General features: G+C 48.6%; 1 protein-coding gene across 2 annotated transcripts in view; it reads left to right on the plus strand.

Moving 5' to 3' along the window:
* The window catches only part of LTO1 (LTO1 maturation factor of ABCE1), a 67,838-nt gene that overhangs the window by 37,373 nt on the left and 6,124 nt on the right, over positions 1-24,341 (plus strand). Inside the window, exons 4-5 of one of the 2 annotated variants that reach the window (XM_055580581.1) lie at positions 8,366-8,516; positions 9,741-10,046. The exons of the other annotated variant lie outside the window; for it this stretch is intronic. Of the exons in view, the coding sequence (XP_055436556.1) occupies positions 8,366-8,516; positions 9,741-9,746 (157 nt within the window). The 3' untranslated portion in view covers positions 9,747-10,046. Of the gene's footprint in view, positions 1-8,365; positions 8,517-9,740; positions 10,047-24,341 lie in introns of those variants that run through there. 2 annotated transcript variants of the gene reach the window in all.

The raw sequence follows: 24,341 nt of genomic DNA on the forward strand, positions 1-24,341 counted from the left end.
CTCAATCTGCTGGTACTTGTGGCCTTTATTTATAAAAGCATAGTGTCTGCATATAACCCACACACAGCTTCCCATTAGGCTTCATTTTAAAATTTTTTCTGTTTTTTTTTTTTTCTTTTTGCTGTGCCGGGTCTTCTTTGCAGCACTCGGGCTTTCTCTAGCTTCCAAATGCAGGCTCTCTAGTTGAGACTCGGGCTTAGTTGCCCCACAGTAGGTGGGATCTTAATTCCCCGACCAGGGATCAAACCTGAGTCCCCTGGGTTGGAAGGCGGGTTCTTAGCCCCTGGACCGCCAGGGAAGCCCCCCTCCCGTACACTTGCAGTCGTCTCGTGCTTACGGGTGTCGCCGACGACACTGTCCGTGCTCGGTCATGGTTGCCGCTGTGCGGCAAAGTCAAGCTTTGCTTTTGGGAGCTTTCTGGAATTTTCATTTTCTTGGAGTATTTTTTGACCCGTGGTTGATTTGAATCCACGATAGGGAACCCGTGGATGTGAGGGACTGCTAAGGATAGTGTTGACCTCACAGGGTTTTCACCGAGACTAAATGAGTTCGGGCGGGTGAATCCAGATGGCACGGGGAGGGCAGCCATTATTAGCTGTGAAAATGCAGTTGCTCAGTCGTGTCTGAGTCTTTGCGACCTCATGGACTGTAGCACACCAGGTTTCTCTGTCCATGGAATTCCCCAGGCAAGAATACTGGAGTGGGTTGCCCTTCCCTTCTCCAGGGGGTCTTTCTGACCCATGGATGGAACCTGGGTCTCCTGCATTGCAGGCAGATTCTTTAGGGAAGCCCTGAGGCGGACTATGAATCTGAAAATTGTAGTCGTGTAAAAGAGCCCCTTCATTAAGTCACAGCCAGCTCAACTCCCCATTTTTTCAATCAAAAGCTTCTGTAACTGCCAATAAGATCGGTCAACATGCGCGCCTAGAGCCCTTGCTCCGCAACAAGAGAAGCCCGCGCAATGAGCAGCCCACGCACCGCAACTGGAGAGCAGCCCCCGCTCTGCGCAGTGAGGTAGCAGTGTTGTTAGGCCAAGTAGCCTTCCAGACTTGGGGGAAATACGCGGGAGCTGGGTGTTGTTGCCTTGTCCTGGCTGAATGCACTCTTTGCTCTGTGCTTTTGGATGGATTGGAAACAGGTCTCAAAACTCCTTGTGGCTTCCCAGGTTGGGATTACAACAGCAGGAAGCGAGCCACTGAGGGTCACAGAGGGCAGGGTTGGGGCCACAGGGGTGACGTCAGAGCAGCTCTCGGGGGAGAGGAATCTGAGCTTTCCTAGAGGGAGACCTGGGAGGCTCTTCTTGGCCCCCTCCCAAGCCTCACCTGTCCCTTCTTCCTGCCCTTTCTGGCTGAGGAGTCCAAACTCGGAGTCCACCCACCCGCAAGTTCCCGTGCAAGTTTCAAAGTCATAGAAAGAGGGGGTTTGGAAAGAGGAGATGAAAGATAGGGATGGTGGCAAGGAAGGTGTGACCGCAATGCCTAGAGGTGGGGGGCGGGAGGAGAGGGGAGTCCAGCGATCAGGAAGGTGGGAACAGGAAGGAAAGTTAGGAACTGCCCCCCCACCCACCCCCACACAGTCCTCTTCCTCTCTACCCACACAGCTGCTTTACAGAGAGCAGCTAATTCATCTTCACATCAGCCTCTGAGGACAGTCACTTCATCCCCATTTTACAGATGAGGAAATCGAGGCCCACAGAGTCATTAGCTATGACAAAGCTGGGATGCTTCTGGCTTTGTCGGACAGTAAAACCCAGGGGAGGGAATGACAAATTTTGAAGCCCCTAGAAACTGCAGTGTTCACCATTTTAAAAACAGCTTTATTGAGATATAATTTATACACCATAAAGTTCACCCATTTAAAGTGTGTAAGTCAGTGATTTTCAGTATATTTGCAGAGCTGTGCAACCATTCTCACTATTTAATTTTAGAACATTTTCATTACTCCTAAAGAAACCATGGTCTAGTCAAGGCTGTGGTTTTTTCATTGGTCATGTATGGATGTGAGAGTTGGACTGTGAAGAAAGCTGAGGGCCGAAGAATTGATACTTTTGAACTGTGGTGTTGGAGAAGACTCTTGAGAGTCCCTTGGACTGCAAGGAGATCCAACCAGTCCATTCTGAAGGAGATCAGCCCTGGGATTTCTTTGGAAGGAAATGATGATGAAAATCTGAATTTTCAAACTCCCAGGAATGGGAGTAATGATGCTAAGGAATGATGCTAAGGCTGAAACTCCAGTACTTTGGCCACCTCATGCGAAGAGTTGACTCATTGGAAGAGACTCTGATGCTGGGAGGGATTGGGGGCAGGAGGAGAAGGGGACGACAGAGGATGAGATGGCTGGATGGCATCACTGACTCGATGGATGTGAGTTTAAGTGAACTCTGGGAGTTGGTGATGGACAGGGAGGCCTGGCGTGCTGCGATTCATGGGGTCGCAAAGAGTCGGACACGACAGAGGGACTGAACTGAACTGAAAGAAACCATGAACCCATTAATAGACACACCCTTTTCCTCTGCCCCTCACCCCCTCAAGCCCCAGGAAACCAGTAACCTGTTCTCTATTGCTATAGATTTACCTAATGTGACTGTTTGCCGTGAACGGAGTCCTCTGATATGGGGGCTTTTGTGTCTTCTTTACCATAATGTTTCCAAGGTTCATCTGTGTTTTGTAGCACATTTCAGTGCTTAATTCCTTTTTATGGCTGAGTAATATCCCACTGGATGGCTGTGCCACATTTTATGGATTCATCTGGGTTACTTCTGTGTTTGGACTGTGAGCATAATGCTGTTCTGAACACTCATGTTTTCATTTCTCTGTGTATCAAGGGTCATCTTTTCTATACAATCAAGTGAAGGGTCAGTCTTGAGGGGAGGGCTGTTCTCTGGGACTGGAGAGATCTAGACACATCCAAAGAGGGCTTCTCATTGGTCAAACCTCCTGCCTGGTCCTTCTATCTCTTGTCCTCTCTCTTTCATCTTTTCTCTTCCATCTTCAGGGAGGTCCTAAGGTCTAGAGCCATGAATAAGAGTGCATTAGAAATTGTGTGTGTGTGTGTGTGTGCGCATGTGTGAGACATTAAGAAACTTGACAGGGTGGGCATGTGTCCTAATTAGCCATGCACAGGTCCATGCTCTATGAAGAAAGATCTTGTGGGGAAAGATCTGGGGTGTGTCCATGCAGGGGCCCTCTGCTTTGTCCCTTCAGCCGCAGTGGAGGTAATACCGTGCTGAATGGGAACCGGTGATTGACAGGATCAGAAGAGGCAGGAAATCCCTCCTGTAGGGCTGGCAGGGTGTCCAGATTCAGGCGCAGCGATGAGGTCACAGCGCCTGCTGACCAGGTCTGGGCCAGCGTAGGTCCGGTGCTGGGGATGATTCAAGCTCCTCCTGAGACAGGATTGGGGCCCGGTCTGGCTGGAGTTCATGCTGCCTCACCTCCCCTGGCCCTGCCCGTTTTCGCCATCTAGTTTTCCTTTCTTGCTTAACCCCATCAGCACTGGTTTCAGTTGCTTGCAACCGAACACTTGGAGGAGAAGGACGCCACGATTGAGCACGTTTGCAGCTTGCACGAAGACCTGTGACCTCACTGCCAAACAAGAAACTTACAAGAGTCATCCTAGAAATGATCTCATGTCCAATCACAGGGGATTATGGCATATCCAGAGGTTGAAATACAGGTACCACACTAGCTCAACTGTAAGACATACGCAGCTGGTTTGAAGGACATATCACAAAATGGAAGGAGCTGAGCCTTGAGGGGTTGATAAGGTTGATTTTTCCCCTTCCTTCTATGCTCTACCACGTCCTTTCCATATACTCTATCCTCTTATGAACAAATATTTATATTAAAACCAGAAAAAAAGAATCAAACCCGAAACAACTCCGAAGGATACCCAGGCATTTTGCAGACCCTCAGGCCCCCTGTCTGTCCTTGGGACACCTGAGCCAGACTCCCTGTGGCTCGTCAGGATGCGGCCTCATGGGGTTCTCCTTGTCACCAAGGAGCATCCCAGGTGCCAGGCCAGGAGGAGCCTGAATTCACACATGGCTCCAGCAGACAAAGGGGTGGGAAGCTGGTGCCTTAGGCAGAGTTTAATGGGCCCCAGGGTAGACGACACTTTTAAACACATAGCCAGTATGATCATCGCTGGGCAGTGACCACTTCAGAGCAGAGGAAGTCCAGACTATGCCCCGTGAGATGCAGGGTGTTGGCTGAAGACAGGAGGAAATGCAAAGAGGAGCTTGCAGATGGAGACCAACGTGTAAAATGCTCTTCCCTCACCAGGCTGCGCTGGTGCTGGGAGCATGAATGAGAGGCACTTGGAGCAGCTGTCCTCCCCTTGGTGTGGGCATGGGCCGCATCATCTCTAGGAATTCAAGTGGTCCTTGGGAGCTGGTGATGACATCACCGACTCAACGGACATGAGTTTGAGCAAGTTCCAGGAGCTGGTGATGGACAGGGAAGCCTGGCGTGCTGCAGTCCATGGGGTCACAAAGAGTCGGACATGACTGAGCGACTGAACTGAACTTGGGAGGCACGTGTGTGCTGATCCAGTGGTTACCTGATGTCTACCAGGACAAATAAAGATACCTAGAAGGAGGCTGGATTCCTAACAAGGGCATCGTATAGACAGAATCACGCAAGGAGAGACTGCCCAGGGAGGAGGCTAGGGGCTGGGTATCACTGCATCCTCTGATATCCATTCCCTACAAAAATGGGATTTTTCCTTGGCACCTGTTATTCACGGAAAGATGACATTTCCCAGTCTCCTTTGCTGCTGGTACGGCCATGTGACTTGTCCTAGCCAACAAATTATGAGTAAAAGTGATGAGTAAAACTTTTGGGTTGAATCATTAAAAGGCAAAGGCATGTGGCAAGGTTGCAGTATATAAGGTTAATAAACAAGTCAGTCCTGCTTACCAAGTACCAGCAATGAACAAGTAGAATTTGAGATGAGAAATACAATATTGTTTATATTAGCATGCATGCATCTGTGCTAAGCCGCTTCAGTCATGTCTGACTCTTTGTGACCCTGTGGACCGTAGATCACCAGGCTCTGTCCATGGAACTCTCCAGGCAAGACTACTAGAGTGGGTTGCCATGCCCTCCTCCAGGGGATCTTCCCAACCCAGGGATCAAACCCACATCTCTTACATCTGCTGCATTGGTAGGTGGGTTCTTTACCACTAGCGCCCACATGGGAAGCCCTTACATTAGCATACCCCGTTCCCAATAAAATACTTAGGTAATAAATCTAACAAAATTTGTATGAGATCTATCTGAGAAGAACGACAACACTCTGATGAAAAAAATCAGAGAACAAAATAAACAAATTCCATGTTTAGGAAAAAAAGCTTCTCAAGATATCAGTTCTTCTTCCCAATTTAGTCTAGAGAGTCAATGCTATCTAATCAAAATTCCAGCAAGTTCTTTTGTGGATATCAACACACTGATTCTAAAGTTTATATGGGCAGGCGAAAACCAGCACGGTATAAAGAACAAAGTCTGAGGACTGATACTAGGGCCTCAGGACTTACTGTAAAGCTGTGCAGACAAACAGAGCCACCATGAGAGTAAGGTGTGTGTTGTTACTATAATGATCGCCTGGCTTGACGTCAGGACTGTTCCACTGCTCTGGTGTAACTGTTCCTCTTCCCGTATCTCCTTGCGGGCTGCACCTGAGTCCTCTGTGTCCAAGCTGAGGTACCCCCTAGTGGCCCCTCAAGGCCCCCTGAAGACTTTCTCCAATGAGTAGCCTGGCATTCCAAGACCCTCTTTGCCCACGTCCATGCCTCCTCCCTTCCCTCCCACTCCTCCTATAAAACCTCCACGCGTGCACCACTCCTCTATTTCTGCCCTTGGCATCCAGTCTCCCTTTGCAGTGGTCCTTCAGCCCCAAGTGCATGACAGCTTGGCCTTCACGCGAGACCCCAGCGCTGTGTGCAAAGGCTGCTCTGCGGTCTGCCTCTCACACTGTGGGGCCCACCCATATGGCTGGGCCTAGGTTGCTTCCTTTAGAATCGGTGACCACTCACCCCTCCCACCACCAGCCTGGCCTTGCAAGGAGCTCAAGGGAAAAAGAAACCCAGGTTGTCCTCCAGGGAAGCTGTCTCCCTCTGAATTTGGATGCAGGGCTGGGATGCAGGGAGGTGGGATTCTGCCTGCAAAGCTAGCTCTTTGGAAATCACGCAGACGCACGGAGCTCATAGCTTTCGAGCGTCTCGTGGTCAGATGCCCGGACTAAAGCTTCAAGACCACATGAACGCCAAGCTCGCAGGAGACCTCGAGGGGTGGAGGCTGGTCTGGCAGACTGCTCTGGGCTCTGGCTTGGCCTTTTGCCGTTCCTGCCGTTGTTCTGCTTGCCATAGGACTCTGGCTTGCAAGGCACAAAACCTCCTCAAAAGAACCTGAGCTGGAAAATTAGAGGGAGGCTGAAGAGGAGCTTTGTAAAATTGGAAAAAAAAATGAGTGTGCTCCCCATTGCAGAGTGCCTGGCCCGTCCCCTGGTTCCTGATTAAGGGGGATTGGTGTTTGTGGGGGACTTGAGCAAGAGGCCTCTGATTGGGAGACAATTTTGTGGCTATGGCCTGTAATTTGGATTCGGGGATCAGGCACAGTTAATGTGATAAACTCGCAAACCTCCGCTGGTGACCAGCCACGGAGTACGGCCCCAGGGGCAGCCATCAAAGCCAGTGGCACACAGGCCCTTCTGCAGCCACAACAGGCTGCGAAGCCTGGGCCTTCCTGGGCCGTGGAGACCGGCCCTTTCCATGGCTGCTTTGGAAACCTGGAAATACAAGTCTCATTTGCCATCTCGTTCTAAATGCACGCAGCCGGCCGGCTTCATTTTTGCTGGACATGGGTCTTTGAGATGCTCCGTGTCCTAGACTGTGAACATTTGGCGGCAGGAGGGGAGACAGAAAACTCACCCCGTTCTGGGGTCATGCACCTTGAGGGGCTCTGCACGGATGTGTTGGGCCAAGGAATGAGAAGTGAATGGGATGAACGGGAACAGATGTGTCTTTGGCTTGAGGAGTGATGGCCTTCAGGGGTCATTCCAGGCTGGGGTGTGCCCCAAGAGGTCTTCCTGATGGCCAAGGTCATTTGAATGTTGCTGGGAACACATGGGTTCTCTCTGGCTAGTGACCACTTTGGTACTTTCTCTTGCTTCCTGAATTACCAAGATCAGGCTACTGAGAAAACAGACAAACTCTGTGCATGCGTGTGTGCATGTGTGTGTATGTGTGAAATGTTGTGGGAGGCATGAGATGCAAGTGGTTGGATGAGGTGAGGGGTGGGGGTCGGGGGAATGCTGTCCACAGCTGTGGGTCCCCAGCCTCTCTGTCCCTGCAGGGTGGCATGGGCTGCATTCATCTCCACTGCCCTTGTAAACGTATGTTAACCTGTGCGTGAGTCTTTGATGCTCCGGTTTTCCACTTATATTTCTTTGGTTCAATTCCCCACCCCCACCAGTGACCAAAGCAGTGTGAAGTTCCTCTTTCCCTCCATGTGGCTGGGAGAAGACTGGACATTTTCAAACAGGAATGCTTTCTAGGAAACCTGAAGGCAAACACATCGGCAGAATACGAGACTGAATAAGATGTGCATGCGTCTATCCTTCCGATCCTAACTCAAACTAAGATCTAATCAGGGGTCAGTTGGCTGAGTTGACACCATCAATGGGGAACCAGGCTTCGGTTTCTTCCCCTTTCTGAAGGTTAACCGAGATATGCGTGCATCTAATGCTGAGAATACTTTTCCGGTCTGCCTGCAGTAGGGCATGTGATTTTTGATATCTCTGGATAAGATGATAATGGAATCCAGTTAGTTTCCCAGTGAAACAAGGACCCCTGAGCAATGCATCTCAGGACACGGAGCTCTGGTGACAGCACAGGGCTCTCATCCTATTCAAGTCTTTCTTAATGACTTCAGTTAGGAGTCGAAAAAGCCTGCTTATCTACCTGGCAGACAAGAGGGAACTTCCACGCAAAAGATTTCTTACCAGGTACAAGGGAATTGAACAACCTTTCCCGCGTTCGGGTAAATTGAGACTGTCTCCAAGATTTCACTTTAAGAAATGACATCTTTAGACAAAATACTTCTCTTATTTTCTCTCTGATTTCCAGTAGCCTAGTGTGCTGGGGGGTGCCAATAAAGTTACCATAAAAAAGATTCTGAGGGCCAACTAACTGGGTATATGTCACACACTCTTGGGGATTCATGGAAAGGCACTGAGGAGTCCTGCAGAGTAGAAACGTGCTTGTTTGGCTGGGTTCCAGAAATTTTCCTGGGAAACCCTGCCTCACAGCATATTTTCCAACGTGATATAAAAGAATATAAATAGCTTGTCTCTTTTTCTCAATCAGGCATCCTTGCAGATCCTCTCAGTCAGAATCCTCGCCAGACCCAACCAGATTACAGCAGATCCCACCATCAGCAGTGTGTGAAGATACAGTTTTCCCTCAGCTCTTCCAAGAGAATCTTATTGTTTTGGTTTTTTCGGCTGGATTCACAGGGGTATAATAATACTTTCGTGTTGTTTAGAGTTTTATTTCTTTAATTGCTAGTGAAGAAGCTTTGCATTTTCCTGTGTGACAATGTGTCACCATAATTTTCTGGTGTATAAATTTACTTGTTTTTCCTTCTCTGATCACTTAAGTTGAAACTGAATATTGATCTTGTATGTTGCATACGGATACTTCTTATAACTTTTATTTGTTTATTACACATTTCCCCAATGCTTTTGGATAAGGCAATGGCACCCCACTCCAGTACTCTTGCCTGGAAAATCCATGGATGGAGGAGCCTGGTAGGCTGCAGTCCATGGGGTTGCTAAGAGTCAGACACGACTGAGCGACTTCACTTTCACTTTTCACTTTCATGCATTGGAGAAGGAAATGGCAACCCACTCCAGTGTTCCTGCCTGGAGAATCCCAGGGACGGGGGAGCCTGGTAGGCTGCCATCTATGGGGTCGCACAGAGTCGGACACGACTGAAGTGACTTAGCATAGCATAGCATTGCTCTTTTAAAATTTTATCATGCATGTGATTATGAAAGAAGTTAAATTTTTTTTTTTTTTTACATAATCAAACCCCTCCATCTTGTCTCCAATGAGATTTTTCCATTTCTTTAGTCAGAATTTCTTTTACATGGATGGGGAAAAAAGTACTATTCTACTTTCTTCTAGCTTGTTAAAACCTGAAAAAAAAAATGAAAAAGGGTTTCCTAATCATACAAGAATAGATGTTTGTTATGAAAAATAAAAATAAGAAAAACAAATAAGGACCTACAATCTTACCACCCAGCTAGCATTGGTAATATTCTTTACATATCTTTTTGGATTTTTCTGTTTGTTCATTGTTATTTATTTAAGTCATGTCCGACTCTTTGCGACCCCATGGACTGCCCTGTCCCTGGGGTTTTCCAGGCAAGAATACTGGAGTGGGTTGCCAATTCCTCCTCCAGGGAAATCTTCTGACTCAAGGATTGAACCCCCTGCATCTCTCGCATTGGCAGGCAGATTCTTTATCCCTGAGCCACCTGTGAAGCCCTCGTGCTCATACACGAGTTAAACATTTTTAACTCTAATTTTTTAAAGTGGTCACACCCATGCACATACACACGCATATATCTATCCATGTGCACAGGGGCACGTACACTCTTCCTCTGGAATTTTGGAATTTCAAAGTCAATTTATCACATTGCTAAGAGTACCAGTAAAAATCTTTTGTCTTTACCAGATGTGATGGTGTTTAGGAAAACGGCTCTGCAGGAAGGAAAGACCCGATTCAAGATGCTTGGTGATACCCTTGGTGTAAATACTGCTACCGTGGCCAACATGGCTGATTTCGAGCTCTTTAGGACGTGGCCAATGTCTTGTGAATTTCCTGAATATGTAACATTTGGGTTCTGCCCACTGGCCCATCGTCTTTATTGGGTTTCTTCTTCCTCAAGAGCAAAATAAAGTTCTGCTTTTTGCCTTCCTTTTTTTTTTTCCTCTCCTATTAGGGCCGGCTATGTTGTATATTCTCTAGTAAATGGGAAGGGAATTATTAAACAATTAAATTAAAATGATTAAAAATGAATTATTTGATTTTTTTTTACTGCTCTTGGGATCTCTTATTTTACAAGCATTTTTTGTAATTGCCTGACACTTGCATAATACACAATTGGTAACCTTCGCTTTTGTATGTGCCGTATCATCCAGAGTTAATTTACCGGTTGCTTTCCCAGGTTTATACTTGTGATATTGTTGTTGTTTAGTTGCTAAGTCGTATCTGACTCTTTGCAACTCCATGGACTGTAGCCCTCCAGGATCTTGTGTCCATGGGATTTTCCAGGCAAGAATACTGGAATGCATTGCTTTTTCCTTCCCTAGCGGACCTTCCCTAACCCAGGGATTGAACCTACGTCTCGTCTCCTGCTTTGGGAGGCAGATTCTTTACCTCTGAGCCACCAGGGAAGCCCTTATACTCATGACCACAAGAGAAAGAATATTTGTATGCCTCCTTTTTCTACATTTCTATGTTATTTCTTTTCCTTATTAAGTAGCTTTCTTTGGTATTTCTAGGTTTATTTTAAAATAGGAACAATCACTGGACAGGACACATCACAGGATGACTGATCTTTAAGGCTCATGACCTGTTACTTAAGTGATATTGGCTTTTGGTTCTAAATCCACAATTTCATCGTGTTTAAAATAAGAAATGTGTTTAATTGTTACAAATTTTTAAATAATGATTTTTTCCCAAAGTGGCTCATTGATATCTATTGGTATAATTCAATTACCTTTTATTATTTCTTGTGCTGATATGATAAGTCATTTTCCTACTTTATCGCCACCAATATTTTTGGGACAGACCCTATTTGGTTGCTGTAGACACTTATATTTTTAAGTGCTGAAAGTCTTTGCTCATATTTAGAATTTTAAAATACCCTTTTTGTTTTAAGAATAATTTAGATACACAGGAAGTTCCTATATATCCCTCATGACGTATCTGTTTTTAGTAGCTCACATAACTGCAGCCAGGGCGTCAAAGCCAAGAGACCAACATCAGGACATTGCTGTTAACTACAGGCTTCACTGGATTTTTCCAGTTTTCCTTAGTGTTTGCATCCCTAGGCTATGATTGAGGCTGCTAAGTCGCTTCAGTCGTGTCCGACTCTGTGCGACCCCATAGACGGCAGCCCACCAGGCTCCCCCGTCCCTGGGATTCTCCAGGCAAGAACACTGGAGTGGGTTGCCATGTCCTTCTCCAATGCATGAAAGTGAAAAGTGAAAGTGAAGTCGCTCAGTCGTGTCCGACTCTTAGCGACTCCATGGACTGCCGCCTACCAGGCTCCTCCATCCATGGGATTTTCCAGGCAAGAGTACTGGAGTGGGGTGCCATTGCCTTCTCCGTGATTGAGGCTAGAGTATACTTTTTCTCTGTTCTTTTCAGTTTGATTCAAAACTATATTTGTATTATACTTACATAATGTACTCTCTCTCTTTCTCTCTCTCTCTATATATATAGCTGATTTACAGTGTTGTATTCGTTTCTAGGGTAAGGCAAAGTGATTCAGTTGCACATATATATTCTTTTTCATATTCTTTTCCATTATGGTTTATTACAAGGCCTTGAATATAGCTCCCTGTGCTATCCAGTAGGACCTTGTTTATTTTATATACAAAAGTTTATACCTGCTAATCCCAAACTCCTAATTTGTCCCCCACCCATATACATATTTATAAGAGTCTATTGAATGGAAGAAGAACTATTTCTTCCTTGAAGGATATGAATTTTCCACGATTCAGACAGGTGGACGGACATATAGGGGCGGTTCCATATGGTGATAAGCATCTGTGTTCAGGCTGTTCTAGAAGAATCCAAAGGAAGAAGAGCTTCCTTTCAGTCCCCTACCTCTCCTTCCAGAGGGCAAGCACATCCTTGACACAGGGAGCCCGGGGCTTCTCCACCCGCAGAGGAGGGTTGACTCGCTCTGGTTTGGGGACAGTGTTGAAATGAAAGAGCAGCGGAGGCCAGGGCAGACCTCAGGGCCTGCAGACAGCAGCTGGAAGTGCAGACAGCTGGACCTGGTAGGCAAGATGGGGCTGTATTTAAAGGAGGGCATTCTGTATTAGCCGTAAAAACGAACAAAACTGGGTCACTTGTAGAGAGGTGGATGGACTAGAGTCTGTCATACAGAGTACAGTAAGTCAGAAGGAGAAAAACAAATCTCCTATATTAATGCATGTGGGCTTCCCAGGTGGCACAGTGGTAATTAATCCACCTGCAATGCAGGAGACATTGGTTTGATCCCTGGGTCGAAAAGATCCCCTGGAGAAGGAAATGGCAACCCACTCCAGTATTTTTGCCTGGGAAATCCCATGGACAGAGGAGCCTGGCCGGCTACAGTCCATGGGGTCCCAAAGAGTTGGGCATGACTGAGTGACTGAGTGCACATGCAAAGGATTTAGAAAGAAGGTAGAGATGAACCATTGTGCAGGGCAGGAATAGAGGCACAGATGTAGAGAAGGGACGTGCGGACGTGGGGGGAAGGAGCGGGTGGGACCGGTCGGGAGATCAGGATCGGCATGTATGTTAACACCCCACTGCGTGTAAAGCAATGGGGACCTGCTGTGTAGCAGGTGCTTGCTGCTCTGTGATGACCGAAGGATGGGGGTGGGCTGGGAGGGGGGCTCACGAAGGAGGGGACATATGTGTCCATGTAGTTGATTCACTTCGCTGTACAGCAGAAACTAACCTAACACTGCAAAGCAGTTCTACGCCAATTAATAAAAAGGAGGCGCATTTCGGGGATGGGGAAACACCCTTGCCCTGTTTCCGACAGTGTCTGCAGAAGTGGCAGCTCCTCTGGCAGGATGGCACCCAGATGCCAGTGTGGGGGATGCAGGAGGGGGAGTTTGGGGCTGGACTCGGAGCAAAGGATGCCTGTGCCCACCCCTAGCATGGCAGGCGCAGCTCCAGCCTCATAATGGCCAACAAGGGCAGCTCCCTGGCGACCCATAGCTCTCTGACCGGCCTGCCTCCTTCCTTTCCCAGAACCGTGTGAACCTCCCAAAGTCTCTCTGCTGAGACGTGAATAAAGCTCACTCCCATCTCCCTAGGCCCTCAACATATGAACTTTGGGGCAACACAAACATTCGGTCCACAGCCCTCCTTTTGATCTCAAATGGTTTATTGCCACAAATGGGTCTTTCCTCACCCCATCTTCTCATTTTGGGAAGATGTGGAGATGGGCCGCTGAGTAATCACAAGGGATCCTAGGGTTAAGTCTCCCATCAAAGGCCTTTGGGGTCCCTTGGGATTATGGTTATCATTAAATCGCTTCTGCAGACTCACACTGAGGAATCTTAGAGCCGAATTATAGCAGCTGTCCTTTGGGAACTGGCCTGTCTGTAAATTCAGAGATGGAGCCTCCCCAGGCACAGGGGGAAAATCGTGGTTCAAGAATTGAAAATAATGTGGTCAACAGTAATTTAGAAGGCTTTTCACCGAGCACGGTTTAAAACAAGCAAGAAAAAAGGAAAGAGAAAAACAGCTTGTAAAAATCTGTTTTAAAAGCCTCCGTGGAAGTTGTTGCTTTAGAATACTACCATTGTGTCTAACTTCATTCAGTACAATTTTTATTAACTTGATTATTTTTTGCCCTCTCTTGCTTTTGCACTCAGTAAAAAAAAAAAAACAAAAACCAAACTCAACAACTTCTTCAAATGTTCCCCAATCAAGCCTTTTATCTCCACGGGGTCAATTCCACCTGCCAATTTGCAAATGGGCTTGTTTGGGTCACCAGACCACAGCATTCTCGGCAAAGTTTCCATTTGCAGGCGGGCCAGCCCTGCCTGCCCCGCCCTCCTGAAAAGGTGCAGTCAGAGATTCAAATATGACTTTCTAAGAAAATTGGTTGAGGCTGTATGCAGTGGGGGAGCAGAGCACGGATGCAGGAGGCTTTTCTGTTGTATCTCATGGCTTTTACAGTTTTGAAGATTTCGGGGCGGGGGGTGGGGCGCAGAGCTTACCCAAGGACCAGCTCTAGAGAGCCCCTTACTCCCAGATCTGAGAGCTCAGAGGGGCAGGTGCTAGTCCTCCTCACCCATTCAGGGAGCCCCTCTGAGGTCCCCGCCCCTTTTCAGTCTCTTCTCTGCCCTCTGCCATGGTCCCCTGCAGCCTGGGTCAGGGACTCACCTGAGGGCTCCTGAGCATCTTCCTGCCTCTTCCTGTATCCTGAGCTGTGCTGGGTGGGGTGCGTGTGTGCTAAGTCGTTCGGTCGTGCCCGACTCTTTGTGACCTCATGGACTGTAGCCCGCCAGGCTCCTCTGTCCATGGGATTCTCCAGGCAAGAATACTGGATGGGGTCGTCACGCCCTCCTCCAGGGGATCTTCCTGACCCAGGGATCAACCCTGCATCTTCTGCATTGCAGGCGGATTCTTTACCACGGAGCCACCAGAGAAGCCTGCTTGTTGGGGAGGTGGTACCACCTCGCCCCGCCTGGAGCAGGCAACCAGGTGGACACTTGACTCCTACACAAACCATCACAAAACAATGGGCAACCATCAGGAGACAGAGAGGACACGCAGAGGAGAGGGCTCTCAGGTTGGAGGTGTGAGGATGTCCCCAGGAGAGAGAGCTGTTAACCTACAGGAGGGTGGAGTTCCCTGGGAGCAGAGGTGGGGAAGGCGGGGCGAGTGGGGATGGGGGAAGGGCGACTTCAAGGAGTGGGCGGGGCACGAGTAGAGGAGGCAGGGGGTCAGGCCAGAGAGTTTGGGATTTATTTCAGGGATGCAGAGGGGATGTCCAGGGTCTTCATGCGGAGGAAAGTTCTGATGGAGTGGACGGGGCTGAGGGCAGGAAGTAGTGTTGGTGGGGGTGGGATTCTGACTCTGCAGTACAAGGTCAGGCTGGGCTGCCTCTTCTCTAGTCCGCCTAGGCGATCACACCCCTTAACCAGCAAACTTCTTTTTTGGGGGTTTGTTTTCTTTTAAAATATTTATTATTTGTCTGTGCTCGGTCTTACGTTGAAGCACGCAGGATCTTCAGTCTTTGTTGTGGCACGCAGGATCATTTTTAGGGGAGGCATGTGGGATCTAGTTCCTCAACCAGGGATTGAACCTGAGCCCCCTGCATTGGGAGTATGGAGTCTTAGCCGCTGGACCACCAGGGAAGTCCCAGTAAACTGAGAACCTTTTCCAGGGGGCGGGTGTCTCATTCATCTTGCATCCTTGCCTAGGAGCCAGTGTTCTCTTTGTGTCCAGCTGGTCTCCGTTAGCTGCTGCCAATTAAAGGGAAAAATGGAAACAGTGACAGACTTTATTTTCTTGGGCTCCAAAATCACTGTGGATGGTGACTGCAGCCGTGAAATTAAAAGACGCTTGCTCCTTGGAAGAAAAGCCATGACAAACCCAGACAGCATATTACAAACCAGAGATATCACTTTGCCGACAAAGGTCTGTATAGTCAAAGCTATGGTTTTTCCAGTAGTCTTGGAATGGATCTGAGAGTTGGATCATAAAGAAGGCAGAGTGCCAAAGAATTTATGCTTTCGAACTGTGGTCCTGGAGAAGACTCTTGAGAGTCCCCTAGACAGCAAGATCAAACCAGTCAATCCTAAAGGATATCAACCCTGAATATTCACTGGAAGGACTGATGTTGAAGCTGAAGCTCTAATACTTTGGCTACCTGATGCGAAGAGTTGACTCATTGCAAAAATACCCTGATGCTGGGAAAAATTGAAGGCAGGAGGAGAAGGAAATGACAGAGGAAGAGAAGGTTGGATGACATCATTGACTCGATGTACATGAGTCTGAGCAAGCTCCAGGAGAGAGTGTAGGACAGGCAAGCCTGGCATGCCTCAGTCCGTGGAGTTGCAAAGAGTTGGACATGACTTAGCGTCCAAACAGCAAACAACAATAACAAGTTTCCGTTGCAGAAATAATGCAGACCCCTTTCCCTGGCAATCTTTTCACCGCCCCCCCCCCCCGCCCCGAGGAATGCAAACCTGAGCCCTGAAATCAGAGCATTCTGGATGATTCCCTGTGGATGTGATTCCTGGAGGATGTGGTCACAGGAATGAATAAAAATTTTAAAAACCTTCCAGGAAAGTCATGAATGGGCCACACATCCGAGAAAGTGCCCCAGGCCATCTGCTCAGGATGAACTGGACAGGCTCCCCGGGCTCCTCGCTGTGTGCCTTGCCACTGTGGGAGCCCACCCCCCCGCCCCGCCCAGGTCCAGGCTCCCATGATGAGGTGACCCCAAAGGCCCTGAGCTTTTAAACACAGATTTTCTCTTTGTGACTTCACTCCGGTTCCTTTGAAGCCAGGTGGCCTCGCTGATGGAACCCGGGAGCAGATGGCCTGCTCGGGGTCCTGGCGCCCAGCCCTGTGCTGCAGGGAGCAGGAACATGTCGGTGACTCACTCGGACAGTGACTTCTATGGTCAGGGCAGGCAGAGCCCCGAGGCACCCTCGCCGCTGCCGTTCGCTTCCTAACTTTGGAGCATCTGGAGGGGCTGTGTTGACCCTGAAAGTTGAAAGGCTTTCTGGCTGCACGGCTGCCACTTTTCTTCTTCTTCAGGGATGTTCCCTGGTCCCCTGCCTGGCTTCCCATCCTGGAGCTGGTCACACTGGGTTTACCGAGTAGGAAGTGGCACATGGCTGCAAGCATGCAAGATGTCCCACCATGAACTGAATCTGGGGAATAAGCTCTGTGCCCCATGACCCCTGGGGTTCCCCAATCCTACTGGTTTCTCTCAGTAAGACAGTGATCCCCCAGATCCCTAAGCCCCTCAGATTCCCAGAGGTATCTCCAGATTCCCTGAGGTCCCCCCAGGCTCCCCAAGTTTCCCCCAGACTCCCTGAGGTCCCCCCAGACTTCCCGAGGTCCCCTCAGACTCCCTGAGGTTCCCTCAGATTCTCTGAGATCCCCCAGATGCCCTGAGGTCCCCCAGACTCCTTGAAATCTCCCCAGACTCCCCGAGTTCCCCCCAGACTCCCCGAGGTCCCCCCGGACTCCTCGAGGTTCCCCAGACCACCAAGGCCCCCCGAGGCCACTGAGATCGCAAATCCCCTCGCTGGCCCCCAGATTCCCCAAGGTCCACTCCTGAGTTCCTCCCTGACCGCAGAGGCCCCCACAGATCCCTGAAGGTCCCAGACCCCTGGAGGCCCTCCAAGACCCCTAAGGCCCTTCCAGACTCCCCAAGGACCCAGACCGCTCACACCTGGGCAGGTGGTAAGGAGCAGCCTGACTGGGAGCTCCTTTCCATCCCTGAATCCTCTGGCTGAGGAGTTCTCTGACCAAATAGGAGTTCTGTCTGCCTTCAGCCACATCCTTGGTGCTTAGCATTGCCTCTGGGCCGGAGTGGAGCAAAAATAAGGCAAGGGGTCTGGGGTCCGAAGGACTGGTTTTGAACTCGAACCCTGTTCCTTCTGAGCTCCACGTCTCTGAGCCTCACTGGCCCCCACCCCCAGGTCACGTGGCTTAAGGCCAGGCACTGGGAATACTGGACTTGGGATGGCTGAGTTGGTTCTTTTCCCGCTCATCAACAAGAGGGCTCCCGCTTGGCTGGTGGTGGGGGACACCAGGAGCCACCCTGCAGGGAAGGACTGAGGACAGCGGCCTCATCAGACGTTGCGAGGAAGCCAGGCAGAGTCCCTTTGCCTCCCCGGGGGCAGGAACGCGAGGCCGGCCCCCGCTCCCCCGACTCCCTCTGGGACAGTGGGCAGAGAATTCACAGCTTCCCTCCTGGCCCTGGTGCCCACATATTTTTCTTGTCAAAATGTTCGTTTTTAGCAAATTGTACTGTCAAAGAGGAAAATCCCACAGACTGAAGGAGGAGGAGGAAGAAGAGAAGAAAAATAAGAAGGAGGAGGAGGAGGAGAAAAGCTGTGTTTACATTTTAGAAAGCAACCTCGGGGAGACAGCAACCTTCCTGCCCGTGGAGGCCACAGTGAAGCCCTCAGGAGCCCTCAGGAGTCCACTGGCTTATTGGGCTTCTTCCTTAAGCAAACTTGAACCTCACCCACCCTACTCGAATTATTCTTCAGGTAACCAGGGGCCCATTTGGGCTGGTGGTCTTGAATTCTCAGAACAAAATCTGTCTAGTAGGCAGACCGAGAGGTTTGGGATGAGGCAGCACGTGTGCGTTCAGTCGTATCTGACTCTTTGGGGCCCCATGGACTGTAGCCCGCCAGGCTCCTTGTCCATGGGATTCTCCAGGCAAGGACACTGGAGCAGGTTGTCATGCCCTCCTCCAGGGCATCTTCCTGACCCAAGGATCGAACCCCAGTCTCCTGCATTGCAGGTGGATTCTTTGCCACTGAGCCACCCGGGAATGAGGCAGACTCTGGTATGAATTCCAGAACATTCAGGGGATTTCAGTGTCTTTAGATCTGCAGGTTTCTGTTTATCATCCGGGCAGCCTATTGTCTAATAATTTAAAAAGAATTATTTGGCTGTGCCGGGTCTTCGTAGCAGCCCACAGGATCTTTAGTTGTGACGTGCGAACTCTTAGTTACAGCACATGGGGTCTAGTTCTCTGACCGGGCATTAAATTGTGATCCTCTGCTTTGGGAGCTTGAAGTCTTAGCCACTGGGCCACCAGGGAAGTCCCCTGGCTGACAATGTTAACTTCTGAGTTCGCAGTGCCACGGAGGCTGGGCTGGGTATGAAATTGCACCCTGAAATCAGCAGTCACACTTACACACAGGCTCCCACCACATCAACAGGAGCAATCTCCTTACCCCTGACAGAGGGGACGTGTCCCCTTTCTCTGAGAGATTCCCCAGAGCCTCACTCAAGACACCTGACACTTGTCCTCCCTAACAGAACCCATGGCCCCTTAATACATCGACTGGTAAGGCTGATAACTAAGATTGGCCATCAGGATGTCTGCAGAGGAGAAATACGTCAGGCAATGAAGACAGCAGGAGCTGGTAATGGGTGCCAACGGAACCAGGAAAATACATGCGATGGTTGGTCTGGCTCCGTTCACAGACCCGGACACTATTGATCGATTAAGTAGAAGTCAAGTCTCCTTGAGGACAGATCCTGTAAATGTCACTGCCGGTTGATGCCGTCATTATTTTCCTGATCCTTCCCCAAAGTGATAGATATATGGCTACTGACCATGGTACCTGTGTCCTGAGAAAAGACTTTCCAGGATTGTTGGATGCAGAGTCTGCTACCAGGAGACCTGAAACTCTGTTGCTGACCCCAGTGACAGTGATAAATAGAGTCCTGGCCCAATTCTGTGTCACAGCGAATCCAGGGGCTGACCTGCAATCACTTTCTTGGTCCCTTATTGTGTAACTTGGGGGGCTGCAATCCAGAGTCGGCAGGACCCTGGCTTTGATTCTGTGACCTGCAGAAAAGGAGTCATTCGGTGGGAGGGGCCAAGTGGAGCCACTTGAAACTGTACCCTCTTGGCTGAGGCAGTGAGGCAGAAGCAAAACCACCCCAGGAGGAGCTGCAAAGACTTGGTGCATCACAAAACACTTAAGGATGCGGGGGTCCTGCCCCATCGCATTCCCATTCCACTCACCCATCTGACCCCAAAGCGCGCAGGACGTTCAGTAAACCACGCCAGAGGCGGTGTATGGTAACGAGGAGACTGACACGGCCCCTGACGCTGTATGTGGTTGTGTTCTCACTCATTTATGGGTTTAGGCACTTTTCATTCCTCCTGTAAACTCTTGTTTTCAGTTGGGTGAAGCTTCCACCAGAAGAACGTCCTGGCTGTACAGATCAGCTGGCAGTAAATTTTTGCTTGTGTTGTCGTTCAGTTGCTAAGTCAAGTCCAACTCTTTGTGATCCCATGGACTGCAGCCTGGCAGGTGCCTCTGTCCTCCACTATCTCCCAGAGTTTGCTCAGATTCATGTTCACTGAGTCGGTGATGCCATCTAACCGTCTCATCCTCTGCTTTCCTCTTCTCTTCCTGCCCTCAATCTTTTCCAGCATCAGGGAATGAGTTGGCTCTTTGCATCAGGTGACCAAAGTATTGGAGCTTCAGCTTCAGCATCAGTCCTTTCAAAGAATATTAAGGGCTGATTTCTTTTAGGATTGACTGGTTTGATCTCCTTGTGTGTTATTGATCTGAAAATGCCTTTATTTCAATTCTCTTGTTTTTGAAGGACATTGTCATTGGGTTTAACATTCTGAGTTGGTGAGTCTTTCCTTCCAACACTTTAAATATTGTTTCCCACTATTTGCTGATCTCTTTTGTTTTTGATGAGATATCAGCCATCAGTGTTGGGTTCTTCCTGTATATGTAATGTGCTCTTTTATCTGGCTGCTTTCAAGACTTTCTATTTTTCAGTAGTATGACGATGAGTGCAGGTATGGTTTTCAGGCTTTTTTTGGGTTTTGTTTTGTAATTATCCTATTTGGGATTTATTGTGTTTCTTGGATCTGTAAATAGCTTTCTCCCTATTATATGGAGATCTTCAACTTTGGGAATTTTTTGTTTTATTTACTCAGTCTTTTTGTGCTTCCTTTCACTCTGTTTTATTTCTGGGACTGCAACTACACATATTCCAGGCCATTTGACTTTGTTCCAAGGGTCTCTGAGCATTTGCTAATTTTCTTTAGATTTCCCTCTCTCTCTTTAAAATGTTTAAAAACTTCTTTATTTACTCTGGTAGGACTGGGTCTTTGTGGCTGTGTGCGGTTGTGCTGAGTGGCGGCTACTCCTCATGGAGATGCACAGACTTCTCACTGCAGTGGCTTCTCTTTTGTGGAACACAGGCTCCAGGCATGTGAGGCTCCAGGCGGCCTGGGCTCAGCAGTGGTGGTGTGCAGGCTTAGTTGCTCCGCTGCATGAAGAACCTTCCCAGACCGGGTGGAACCCATGTCCCCAGCACTGGCAGGCAGATTCCTATCCACCAAATCACCAGAGAAGGCCTCTCTGTTGATTGGATAGTTTCCATTGATCTGTCTTCGGGTAATTTCTACTGATATTTCTAATCTTCTTTGAATCCACTTACTTTTTCACTTGTTATTGTGCCTGTGAATTCTGGAATTTCCATTTAGTTCTCTTTTCAAGTTCTAATTTATCTGCTGAGATTCTTTATTGATTTGTTCATTAGGGCCATATTTTCCTTTAAATCCTTGAACATATTTATAATAATAGCTTTATATATCTGCTAAGTCCAATATCTGGGCCATCTTCGTGTCAGTGGCAATTGACTGCTATTTTATGGCATATGAGTTATATTTTCCTGGTGCTTTGCATGTCTAGATTTTTTCCTATTATTTGGAACTTCAGATGGCACATTTTAGAGATTTGGAATTTGATATTTGTCTCTGAGTACTGCTGGTTTTATTCTTGTAGGTGGTGGATATTCCTGGCTGATAACTTGAATTTGCATAGACTTGGATCTGGCTTTTCCTGGGCCCCTCTAAGTTTCTTTGACTCTCCTTCTGAATTCTGTCTTCAAGCTTTGTTGAGAGTTGATTTAAGGCTCTAGACTTAGATAGACTAGATTTTGCTGTAAGTTATGGTCTTTACTCCTAAGGCACAACTTTTCTGATGTCTCTTCTCCTTTCTGGCTGGCTGGGAACTTCAGTGTGTCTCAGCAAACTTTGGTCTCTCAACTCCACAGCACCTGATCTCAGGTAATTCTTGCATAGTCTTTCCCTGTATACTCACAACCCCACTCTTAGCCAAAGACTTGCAGCTAATCTTCATGCAAATGTCTGAGGTGTTCCTGTGGGCACAGCTGCCTCCTCTCTGGCACCCTGACCACAGATTCACGTCATTTTGGCCGTCCCCTCCGCTCAATAAGATTGTTCTCTGCTCTCGCTCCTATACTGTGGTCAGGAAATTTCCCCAGGCAGAGAGGCGGGGCAATTAATGGGATTGCCTTATGACTTGCCCTTCTCTCAGGGATCACAGTCTCTAATGCCTGCTTTCTGTTGCCCAAACAAGATTGCTTCATATTGATTCCCCCCAGTTTTCTGGTTCTTTATGGCAGGAAGCTTCCTCTGGTAGTCACTTCTCCATCTGGGAGCCAGAAATGGAAGTTAAATGGCATGCACCTATTGATCTAGAAGTGTTCTTCTCCAATCCCATTGGTGAAGAGGATAAAAAGCAATTTGTCATCATAGGAGAAGGACAGCAGTTCACATTCACTCTCTGGTTCTATACTGGAGCTAACTCTCCTGTTCTCCCAACAAGACACCTCACAGGGACCATAGTCATCCTGATATTCTATAGATCAGGCTGGTCTTCTATACTGATAACCCATGTGAACTGGAAGTGGTGAGCATGGAGCAGAGAGTATGCAGAAAGTGAGAAAGAAACTTATGACAATATAGAGGGCTGCATGCCAATGAAGGCTTCCCTTTAAAGCAAAGAACCGTTTGCTGCCCATCCTACATCTTCTACAGCTAGCAGGAAAGAAGCACAAAATTTAAAGTTGTTTGGACTTGGGGGGAGGCGGAAATCGATATCACTCTCAGGAATTCTGTTCTAACCAGCTTATTGAGTGGTTTGAAAGGCTTTCTATCTCATGTGAGACCCAGAGCAGGTCTTAGAGGGCTCGGTGGCAGGCAGAGGCTGGAGTGTAAGTTTCTCTGTCCCTAGGGGCTTGTGATCCACCAGATAAGTGATGAAGGCTTGCACAGGTGGAGAGTGCAGAAAACCTCTCCAGGAGCGTCTCAGCATAGACCTGTGGAGTTCTTGAGTGAAGACATGCTCTTTCTAGAATTTTTTCTTTTTTTTGGCCATACTGTGCAGCATGCAGGATCTTAGTTTCTTGACCAGAAATTGAGCCTGTGCCCCCCTCTGTTGGAAGTGCAGAGTCTTAACCACTAGGCTGCCAGGGAAGCCCCAAGATGTGCTCTCTAAAATATAGAAGCCACTGGTGGTTTGAAGAACAGCTTGTGAGTTGCTAGTAGGTTCCAACAGGGCTGGAGCACCTGGCCAGGGCACTCCAGGTGGCTGTGCAGCTGAAGTGTCTCTCATGAGCTGGCTGAAGACTGACTCTTTTTGCATCACGTCCTCTCTGAGAAGTAACCCTGAAAGACAGCAGGGGCGGTGGGGGCATCCCTCAGGCAGCACACTGGCCATCCACCATACATAGAAAAGTACCCAGAAGCAGAAAAATCCACAGACACCTGGACATGGGCAAACGGCTTGTCTTATGGGATAGGAGCCTGAAAGGAACAATATTAGGAGATCGGGAACAACTTGGTTTGGAGATGGACCTGCAGCAGTGGGCAAAAGTGTGTGGATGTCAACTGGCCTTCAGAGGGTCTGTCCCATAGTTCAGGCCCTCAGGGACCAGGTCAGCGGGATGACTTGTCCTGGAGATGATGGCCAGTCTTTCTACTTGATTATGGCACAAAAGAATAAATCAAAGATGATGAACCCCAAATCTCTCTTTGGCTGCTCTCTTTGGATGACCACAGTCATCCCCAGATGATGCTATTGATGATGGAGTAATGAACAAGAATCCACAGGAGACAGCAAAGATACCTCTTTCTTCCTGGAAATTACGTTACTAAGAGAGTGTTCAGAAATAATGACTATTGTCTTGGGGCATGTTAAGTGGCCCATAGGCACAAATACCCATGCTGGACACCCAAACTTTCAGCAACCAAGACAAATGATGACCCTTCAACATGACACCTTTCCTTGAGAGCACCAGTGGACCCCTTAGTGGCAGGTTGATTCCATCACCCCTCTTTTAATCTGGCATTCTCCAGGCAAGAATATTGGAGTAGGTAACCGTTCCCTTCTCCAGGGGATCTTTCCGAGCTAGGGACTGAACCCTAGTCCCATCTTTCCTGCATTGCGGACAGATTCTTTATCAGCTAATCCACTAGGGAAGCCCTTCTAATCTGGGCAGAACAGCAGTTTGTCTTTTCCGGAACTGCCATTACTCTTGGTATGGGTTTGCTTCCTCTGCTCACAGTGCTTCCCAGCATCCATCAAAGGGCTTACAGAATCCATCCCCAAGGTCTGACTGCACACCTTGAATTGAGAAGTCATTTTACAGCTGGGGAGATACCACACTGAACACACGGCCTTGTGGTCTACTAGGCTTAGGACCTACTCTCATCAGTCAGAAGCAGATAGGCTGGGAGAGTACAAGAGCATCCTGTGAACGACTCAGCTACCCATCAGTGCACCCAATCAATGGCCAGATATGGTGCTGTGACCCCCAAAGTTGAAATTTATTGGTCCAAGAACAAAGGCTGGAGTAGGAGAGCCATTTCTCATTGTCACCGCCACCCCCACCCCCCACACCGGGTGCCTCGCTGGAGGTGCGTGCTGAACATGCCTCTTGCTTCCTGCCCCTAGGCTCCTCTGAGGACTGCCATGGGTGTGTGCTTAG

The sequence above is a fragment of the Bubalus kerabau genome, chromosome 5 (assembly GCF_029407905.1).
Source record: "Bubalus kerabau isolate K-KA32 ecotype Philippines breed swamp buffalo chromosome 5, PCC_UOA_SB_1v2, whole genome shotgun sequence".
Lineage (NCBI taxonomy): Eukaryota > Metazoa > Chordata > Mammalia > Artiodactyla > Bovidae > Bubalus > Bubalus kerabau.